Source organism: Hyalella azteca, unplaced genomic scaffold, assembly GCF_000764305.2.
Source record: "Hyalella azteca isolate HAZT.00-mixed unplaced genomic scaffold, Hazt_2.0.2 contig12079, whole genome shotgun sequence".
In the NCBI taxonomy this organism is placed as follows: Eukaryota; Metazoa; Arthropoda; class Malacostraca; order Amphipoda; family Hyalellidae; genus Hyalella; species Hyalella azteca.
Window position 1 is genome coordinate 457,609 of NW_025942047.1, and position 10,618 is coordinate 468,226.

Consider the following 10,618-nt stretch of genomic DNA (forward strand, 5'->3'; position numbering starts at 1 on the left):
AAAAGGATGTACAATTGTTGTACGCAGAAAATGTGTCGCTATTCAGACAATATTTATTTCTTTTTACAAGTGTAGTAACGATATTTATTACGGAACTTTCAAAGATTTAATCTTAATTGCAGAGACAGAACTGATAGTTTCCTTTCCTTACTTATTTCCTTAGTTTTCATTATACCCCTACAAACAGCATCTGTTCAACAGCATCTGTTCAACAGGTATTCGACAGGAACAGGACATTTTCCTTAGAGTCATCGATTCTGTTACTAAACAGGTAACAGATTGTCTCTTTTTTGACCCGCTTTGTCTCGTCTGTTCGTGACTGTTGATGTCTGTTCACCTGTTGCACATGCTGATTTTGGCACGCATCTTCCTACTACTGTTTTGGAGCTGTTACAGTAAAGCTTTTATTAGCTGTTACACGGAGCTTTTATTAGCTGTTACACGGAGCTTTTATTAGCTGTTACACGGAGCTTTTATTAGCTGTTACACGGAGCTTTTATTAGCTGTTACTTTTGTCATCATTTTTCCAATTTATAAAGCCACTTTATCAGACCAACACAATCTTATATTAAAAAATCATTCTCCTTTTGGCATTAAAGCCAAGATTTCCCAGCCCGCAAAACGCTTCTACCTTTACAACTTCATGCGACAACAACAAAATGAACTCTGATGGAACAAATGTACTCTAATGGAACAAATGTCCTCTAATGGAACAAATGTACTATAAGGGAACAAATGTACTCTAATGGAACAAATGAACTTTAATGAAATAAATGAACTCTAATTAAACAAATATACTCTAATGGAACAAATGTACTCTAATGGAACAAATGAACTCTAATGAAGTAAATGTACTCTAATGGAAGAAAGTAACTCTAATGAAGTAAATGTACTCAAATGGAACAAATGAACTCTAATGAAGCAAATGTACTCTAATGGAACAAATGAACTCTAATGAAGCAAATGTACTCTAATGGCACAAATGAACTCTAATGGAGTAAATGTACTCTAATGGAACAAATGAACTCTAATGAAGCAAATGTACTGTAATGGAACAAATTTGGCTTATCACCTTACTCACAGAAGCCTGCTTCTAACCGAAATTTATTTTGTTAATAAAGATTTTTCTTCTCTATTGAATTTGTTGATTTGATTTCTGTTTGTAATTTTTCTTAACTTATTAAATCAATGACCTGTGACTTGAGTTGAATATTTTTTCAATGTTCACCGTCAATGACACTGCGAGTCGCCAGCCTAATAAACAAGCAGACTTAAAACTTCCGTCGTTCACACTCATACACTTTCACTTCTACTGTTTAGTCGGATATACTTTACATTGTTCTTATACAATGTTAATCTCACTCTTCACTCGCGTACACTTTTACATCACGTTCATACACTTTCACCCGCACTGTTCACTTTCTTGCACTTTTAAATCTCATTTAGACATTTTCATCCTAACTGTTCACTCGGGTGCACTTTTACATAACATTCATACACTTTCGTCCTCACTGTTCACTTTCTTACACTTTCACATCATACTTTTACACCCTTTTAATCCGCGCACATAAAAAGCATGTCTAACGGTCCCGGCCCTTCCCTCCCCCGTGCCTCTGCCTCAGTGTTGTATTTCGTGCTGTATATTTCGTATGAGATATACAGTTCTGTTTACTTCATACTAAAGTGTATATTTTGTATTGCCTGCTTGTTATATTTGCTTGTTTCTTACCGTGCAGGCACGCGGCACGAAGAAGATATTTATGTTCGATTGATAGACGCCAACTCCAAACAGGTATGGACGCAAAAAAAAATTTTAGTTAATTATCACGAATATTTGTTTGAAAAATTTATAATTATAAAAAAGGCGTTGAAGGTGCTGGCTGGTAAGTACTCTGAAGGTAAATTTAAATATGTTTATCCTAAAATTTTTTTCAAGATTTGAGTTATATAAGAGAAATTTCACGATAGTAAAACAAGAATTTTTAAAAATTATTTTCTGGTAACAAGTGGGTAGTTAATGTAATGAAAAAATTTAAAGAATATAAGCATTGATTGCCAGTAGATAGCAATTATTAAAAATGTAGCAATTACTAGCTGTAATTTTATTGCAGAAAGAGTAGTTAGGATATTTAATTTAATTTAAATTAAAATTTAAACTTTTGTGAGGTTGAATCAAAAATTTTCCTGCGCTAAAAGTTAAAACAGATTATATGGTGGAAGATTCTCGATCATATGTTGAAAAGATTTAAGTTAAAATATTGGCCATTACAATAACCGCGATATTTAATCATAAAAGAAAATCGAACAAAAACTAAAATGCTGTCATCTTGAAAAATAAAATTCCTTTAGTCGACAACGGAAACAATAGTCAGAAGCGATAATTGGCCATTCAGAAAAATTCTCGGTAATTCACGAAACAATTATTCCACTTAAAACATGGATACAGTAGGAAAATGTTCCTTATGAAACTGCAGATCCATAAGAGGAACATAATGCAGTTCCATTCATGAAACGATCGCACAACATCGTTAAAAAAATTTCTCCTTATTGTAAAGCAATGGCTCCGTATTGTTTGAAGTTTTCTCTAATTGTACAACATCGTTAAAAAATGTTATTAAACGAAAACGTTTGCAAATCGTGAAAAAATGTATATTATTCTACGACAACGCTTACCACCACAGCGTTTAAAGAAACGTTCCCTAAACATGACCGCTGGCTGCATAGACTGCAGTTGGTTGTACAATGTACATTGTACGGCGTTCGTTGTTGGATTACATCAATGTTTCCATAAACTAATCCGGATGACACATCGCTAATCACGCCTCTGCTCATCCTGAACTGCGGACCAAAGCCATCAATGCTTTTCAGGCGCTTGAGTGCCTTTTATTTATCGTACTTTATCGTACTTATCGTACTTCATCGTACATGCCCTGATCTGTCGTGTTGGATTCACGTGATAAAATAAAGCTTAGCACAAATTTCGAACCTACGATGCGAATTTGATGTTTTTTATTACTTGATTGAATTTCGCCTGAAAATCGAATATCTGCATGTAGTCTAAATGATTGTCATAAAGATTATTATCATAGAAATTATAATTATATCAGTTTTCTTCGAGTGTTCACACGTGCACTGCCATAAGTCGTACCTCGCAGCACAGTTCAATGGCCAAAAACCTATAAAAAAGTATTCAAATGCATGTGGTCTGACCTTGACGTTGCGCTATATTTTCGTAAAACTTAACCGTGAGTCTGCGTCATTTAACATCAGAATTCTTCTCTTCCGTTGCCTAACATCTAGTCCTTAGTTACGTATAATAATGAATCAATGATAATAATGAATCAAATAATATAATAAATATTAATGCCGGAATCGTTCTCTAACGTTGCTTAATCTCTGATCGTTATTTTAGTACAATAATAAATCAATGATAATAACAAATCAAATTATATAATAAATATTAACGCCAGAATTGTTCTGGTCCGTTGCCTAATATCTGATCGTAAATTGAGTTTTGAGCGAGGTTTTTGTTATGCGTTCTTACCTCATTCTTTACCCTCGGTGTGGTAGACGAGCAAGCGATGAGGGGATAAGGGCATTAGAGGGGAGAAGGAGGGATTAGGGAGGTAAGGGAAGAGCAACTCGTGGGGAAATAAGAAACTACTCCCGCTACCATTATTGAGACCAGCAGCTTAATGGGACTGATCTATAACGCCGATAAGCAAATTCTACTCACCCACCAACACTCACCATCACAACCACCACCATCACCGTTACCATTCATTTAACCATTCGTAGCCGGTTAGGTTAGGTTGTGCTTGTAAAAGTTTAGTAGTTCATAAATAAAACTACACAGCAAGTTTCATAACCTACGTTAACAATTAAACAAGGAGTCTAAATATCTGATTAATATTAATTGAAAATATGAAATTACAGTTTCAACCAACCAAAAATACACGAAAATTGCGTAACCTGGCCACTATTTAAACACCACGCCTGATTGACTGATTAGATTTAACTGAGAAGTTCTATATTCATTTAGCGATAAAAAAACTCCTCGGGAAGCAAACACTTGGGACCAGTCACCCCAGACGGGACGCGTGCCGACGTTTGCATACTGTACAGCTTAAAGGACTCCATCCTTTAAACTACTCCGGGAACATAATTACAAGACTGCAGTTCGGCTTCATTAATCGGAAATGCATTTATGAATTTATTTTTATTTATTTCTCTGTATGTTAAGGATAAAAACACCTTCATTTATGTAAATTTTTTGCAAAGCTCTTATTCACCTAGATATGAATATACTCATATATGTAATCCTGTATCGAATTGAAATTTATTCACTGATATAAACATACGCTCATTTCCCATGCGCAACTAAATGAATGAGTCACATTGGCCAATTAGCGACAAACTTTCCGCACGCAACACTGATACGTCCTTTGCCGGGTCAAATTGAGCCAAGAAGACCTACATAAACTCAAAAAATTTAGCGCTACTTGGACAAAGTCTCACTCATTTCTCTGAGATGATAAAGGTTCTCATCGTAATCTGTTGCGCGGACGGACGCCGCCACTGAACACAAACAGCGGACGGTGGGCGGACGCGTGGCGCCCCCGCCGTCCGCAAAATAGGATCCGGACTGCGACGCCTGTTCGATGTGCTCCGGGAAATAGGATTGCTTGAGTTCTGGGATGCTTGGCAGGATTCCTCGAATCTGCGGGATTTCACAGTATATTTTTCCGATTATTTGAGAATATGATGCAATGAATAAATATTTAGTTATAATATTATTGTAGTTCTTCAATTTTTTCGGTTTCGAATAACTAAAGTTGTTTTTGATTTGATATAACGACAAAGCTACAGTATGTAAATTCTCGTTCTCACGTGACTGAAAGTCTTAGTAAAATAAAAAAGTGTCCGTCAAAGTTGCAGACTGTAAATAAATATATATTCTCATGCGAATGGAACTTTAGTTCATAAAAAATGAACCATGAATTAACGTCAAATGCAAACTAACGATTTCTGTAAGGCTAAGCCGACATAAAAGCAGGATTCCCATGAGTCACGCTTAACGCTCGGGAACCTTGGCCGTAGTTGTGATGTTTGTTTGAGTTTGTTTTGGTCTCCCCTCATGTGGCAGAAATTGGCAAGCACTAAGCGGCCTTATCCAACTATCGCTTATCTAAAGCCTCCTTATCTGCTCCTAGAATCTCCACCCATCGCTCTCTTACCCATGGTAATGGAGGATATGCACAGATCTCTACGCTGTGCTGAATTTCTGCCTCATCAGATTTATAGTCCAGGTTTACGTGCGCCATTCATTGAATGTGAATTGTTAACAAGGCAATGTTGATGATTGCAACTTCTGGCATAAAGAATTTTAATAGTTATTCGAAAATTCAGTAGGCAAAGTTAATGCGTATTTTTTTGGAATTGTATAACGTTGTATAACGAAATTTGAAGCACAAATTTGTTAAGAACGTAGAAATCGTTGCATTTATCGAAAATCTTTGATAAAAGGTGAATTAAGCCAATAATAAAAGCCAATGATTTTTAACTTTGATTTGAACCAGTAATAAAATGAAAATAATCTTTCACTTTTGAGCAGCTTCTGTTCTGTGACTAAAACTCAAATTTGCTCTGCATGCACTTGAATTTTGAAAAGCCTAAATTCAAATTGATTATTGATTTGATTTACAATGATATCATGAAACCAAAAATTTTAATTTAACAGAGTTTTAATTCAGTGGTTTCTTTTAAACCCAAAGTCGAAAAACCCAAGTAGACCACCCACCCTAAAACCAAAACATTAAATTTAAAAACTGTATAAATCTATTATTTTTAAATTTGTATTTTAAAACCAATAGACCACCCAGCCAAAACGCTGCTGTATTAATCGGCTCACATGGACTGTCGCGTGACAGATTTTATTTTGTCGGTGACAGAGTCTTTTGTGGCCGGGCTAAACTGAAGGCCCATTCAAAACCAACCCCTAATTTGCATATGCCGTATGCATAGTGTAGGTAATGACGTAAAAAACGTTATACTTCGCATATACTGTAGCATACTCTTAATATACTCGCGCTTTGTTATATACTATACCGCATACGTATAGGTTGTAATTGAGCGAGAGTATACCTTTGATGTCTAACGCATAAGTTGGATGTACCAATATTGTACGTAATTCATTTGGTAATAATATAACAACCAGCCTATATTGTCTTAAGGTTAATAGTTAGGAAATTCATCCTATATGCAAATTTTTGACACAAATGCGTTGGTAACGTCAACACTGAAGTCCATGACCCACTTTCTCATAATTGACTCAGAATTATATAACAGTGAGTGTAGTTCAGCGACCTATAATTTTGAATATCTCTGTTTATCACCGTTGATTTAGGCCCATGATTGCTCTTTATTCACGCCTGAATACCCTGCTTACTCAACGTTTGCTCCGTAAATGAATGAAAGGATAAGCGTCCTCCGTATACCGGATGATGGAAGTTTAGTGAAGGATTTTAAAGGACTTACTATAGGGGAATTTGCATATAGTTTATAACGAGCCACCATTGTTATAGGAAACAGCAGCTTACCTCACCCCCTGCACAATAGTGTTTTTTTAGGAGGCGTTGTATTCAAATTATCGTTCATATACTTTAAAAAACATGTTTGGATCAATTAACCGTTTTTACTTTGAGTTTGGTTCAATTAATAGTATTATTCTAATGCGAATTGAAAAAAGAGTGAGGAAATTATCAGACTTAACTTCTGAAAAACTTACGACTGCACTTACAAAAAAATTTAGGGTTTTCTAAAATATAAAAATTTGAACATTTTAGAAACTTTTTTAGCCCTTTCGCGGGCAAGCATTGAAATGTCAAGAAATTAAAAGTCCAGAAACGAGTAAAAGGAAGTAAGTGTCATTATATAAAATATTTGCTGGTATGTATTTTTAAAAATTTTGCATGTTAGAGTTTTAAATCGTACTTGAAGAATTTAATGAACGCGGTCACTACACGAAATATTTTGTACAATTGAAATTTAGTTCATGCAAATGAAAAAATTAATGGCATAAAAATTTAATTCAATTCAATAAAGTTACCTTATATAATTGAATATGTATTGATACTTCCGCTTTTAAAAGATGCGGAAAGAGTATTAATTTCATCGTCCAATTCAAAACGTTCATTTAAATGTCCATATTTTAATGTTTGGGCATGGCAGGTAGTGATGCTATGGATAGAATGATGGTCAGATTATATAATTAATGATTGACTGAGGCATTATAATTAGTAATTGACTGAGGTCAGATAATTAGTGATTGACTGACGCATGATAAGGAAGCTTCAAAAACAAACAGGAAGCCGTGGTGGGTCTCTTGTGAGGCAAATTCAGTTGATATATGGTAACTTGCCCGTGAAAGGGATAATTATGAAAAAAAAAACAGAAAAACAGAAATAAATTTCGCTATATTTATCTCACGGGAGTCTGAAGTAAATGGGCATCCAACTATCATGCTAATGCTTCATGTACATGAACAGCATACCATGTGGCATGTGATTGCATGTAACATCATGAACTGCATATCGTGTGGCATGTGGCCACATGACAGCATATCATGTGGCATGTGGCCACCTGACGGCATGGGTGGCGTCCTAACAAGCGCCATTGTGTGGCGCAGCTGACAAGTGTAGCGGCCACCGCAGTAACGGCGCAGCAACACATGCGCTGCCGGGCCTTCAATTGTCTTCTAAACCCATTACAAAGCCATCACTTACAAAGCCANCCAAGCCACCCCTCCAAGCCACCCCTCCAAGCCACCCCTCCAAGCCACCCCTCCAAGCCACCCCTCCAAGCCACCCCTCCAAGCCACCCCTCCAAGCCACCCCTCCAAGCCACCCCTCCAAGCCACCCCTCCAAGCCACCCCTCCAAGCCACCCCTCCAAGCCACCCCTCCAAGCCACCCCTCCAAGCCACCCCTCCAAGCCACCCCTCCAAGCCACCCCTCCAAGCCACCCCTCCAAGCCACCCCTCCAAGCCACCCCTCCAAGCCACCCCTCCAAGCCACCCCTCCAAGCCACCCCTCCAAGCCACCCCTCCAAGCCACCCCTCCAAGCCACCCCTCCAAGCCACCCCTCCAAGCCACCCCTCCAAGCCACCCCTCCAAGCCACCCCTCCAAGCCACCCCTCCAAGCCACCCCTCCAAGCCACCCCTCCAAGCCACCCCTCCAAGCCACCCCTCCAAGCCACCCCTCCAAGCCACCCCTCCAAGCCACCCCTCCAAGCCACCCCTCCAAGCCACCCCTCCAAGCCACCCCTCCAAGCCACCCCTCCAGCTTAAGCCACCCCTCCAAGCCACCCCTCCAAGCCACCCCTCCAAGCCACCCCTCCAAGCCATCACGGAGGTTCATTCAAGCGCATCCTTGCGGTCCGAACAGGGCATGTCATCTGTCGCTGGACTTGAAATTCTGCGCCATTCCGGAAATTAATTTATAGCTCTTATGTGTCACGTTATATCTCAATGGAAAGCTCATACTATCAAACAATATATGAGATTATAACTTTAAACATACAAAAAACATTTAGAGGCGCTTTTAGGGAAACGTTTAAAGGAGCAGGTAGGGAAACTTTCAGAGGAGCAGGTAGGGAAACGTTTAGAGGAGCAGGTAGGGAAACGTTTAGAGGAGCAGGTAGGGAAACGTTTAGAGGAGCAGGTAGGGAAACGTTTAGAGGAGCAGGTAGGGAAACGTTTAGAGGAGCAGGTGAGGGAAACGTTTAGAGGAGCAGGTGAGGGAAACGTTTAGAGGAGCAGGTGAGGGAAACGTTTAGAGGAGCAGGTGAGGGAAACGTTTAGAGGAATAGGTGAGGGAAACGTTCACAGCAGCAGTTACGGGAACATTCAGTTGTTCATATTGATTAACGTTTGAAGAAATTTATAGAAAACGTATCGGAAGTTTTATAATAAAACGTACTGAATTTAACTTATATATATTATAATGATCTTCGACAAAAGGTGAGTTATCCATCCCATTTAGAATATCTGTGTGTTGTGCTAACACCAGGCACGCTTTGTGTTATCTGTGTATATTGTGTTAACACCAGGCACGCTTCGTGTTATCTGTGCATGTTGTGTTAACACCATGCAGGCACGCGTTGTATACTTTGTATGCTTGGCTAGGGTGCATGATCACGAAATAATAGTTTGAAATATGCCATAAAGTCTAAGGACTATTCATAATTTGTCTTCGTATTTTTCACTTATAATGCACGCCATTCTAAAAGTTTTAGTCAAACATATTCGGAATTTCAGTGCCAAGCTAAAAATTTTCAAATTTTATATTTTTTCAACAATTATTTTTAATTTGAAAAATAAATTCGACAATTCAAGCCATATAGTTGCTTGCTCAAAATATTCTTTCTTTCATCTGTAAAAAATAAAATGAACACTTCTACAACTGTGAGAAATTGTCAATATCTACGGAGAATTTTAACATGAAACTAATTTGGTCCAATATTATTGTTGTGCTCTAATTGTTTATAAAGTTTATTTATATGTGGAAGTCCTATAAAAATGTTCTTATTTATATATTGTCTTAATTTGCAGGCGATCGCATACGAAGGCCAAGACAAGAACCCTGAGATGTGCCGAGTGCTGCTCACGCACGAAGTTATGTGCAGGTTAGTGAGCGTTGTGTTCGTTAGTGAGCGTTGTGTTCGTTAGTGAGCGTTGTGTTCGTTAGTGAGCGTTGTGTTCGTTAGTGAGCGTTGTGTTCGTTAGTGAGTGTTGTATTGGTTAATGGAAGTTTTATTCGTTAGTGGAAGTTTTATTCGTTAGCGGAAGTTTTATTCGTGAGTGGTAGTTTTATTCGTAGAGGAAGTTTTATTCGTTAGTGGAAGTTTCATTCGTTCGTTGAAATTTTATTCATAAGTGAACCTTATACACGTTAATAGCGCGCAAATAGCACGATAGATGGGCAGGGTGGATAGGTATGTTCACAAGACCTATAGGAAGACCTGTAAAAGAAGGGCTAGAGTAATTAGAAGGCCTAGAGGAAGCCCAGTAGGAAGGCCTATGGAAATTCCAGTAGGAAGTCCAACAGTATACCGAAATCCTATAGTATTCAGAAGGCCTACATGAAGGATGACACGATCTCTCCTGCACCGGCGCCCGGTAATGGCCCTCAGACCCTCAGATTCGAGCATAAAATGCCCTCACCTCCCGAGCCTAGCTTCCCTCGGACCACCAGCGCCATATGTCCTCCATCAGCCTCCCCTCAACTGAACAGTCACTCAACTAGGGTGTTCTAGAACACGAGGGTGGTCTAGGTAGTTCTAGAACACGACGGTGGTCTAGGGTGTTCTAGTACACGACGGTGGTCTAGGGTGTTCTAGAACACGAGGGTGGTGTAGGGTGTTCTAGAACACGACGGTGGTGTAGGGTGTTCTAGAACACGACGGTGGTGTAGGGTGTTCTAGAACACCACGTTTATCTAGGATATTTCAAGATACCTCACTACTGATCTAGGGTTCCACCACCCTATACTATCTCAACTTTCCTTCTCTATCTCTATGTAATTAAATTCACTGCATGCTTCTCCCCCCCCCCCCCCCC

At 38.7% G+C, this 10,618-nt stretch overlaps 1 protein-coding gene across 1 annotated transcript in view; it reads left to right on the top strand.

Moving 5' to 3' along the window:
• The first annotated feature begins 1,576 nt into the window (after positions 1-1,576).
• Positions 1,577-10,618, top strand: part of LOC108664362 (transcription factor collier) — a 50,677-nt gene continuing 41,635 nt past the window's right edge. Inside the window, exons 1-3 of the mRNA XM_047883141.1 lie at positions 1,577-1,607; positions 1,737-1,792; positions 9,611-9,684. Coding sequence (XP_047739097.1) covers positions 1,577-1,607; positions 1,737-1,792; positions 9,611-9,684 — 161 coding nt within the window. The remainder of the gene's footprint in view (positions 1,608-1,736; positions 1,793-9,610; positions 9,685-10,618) is intronic.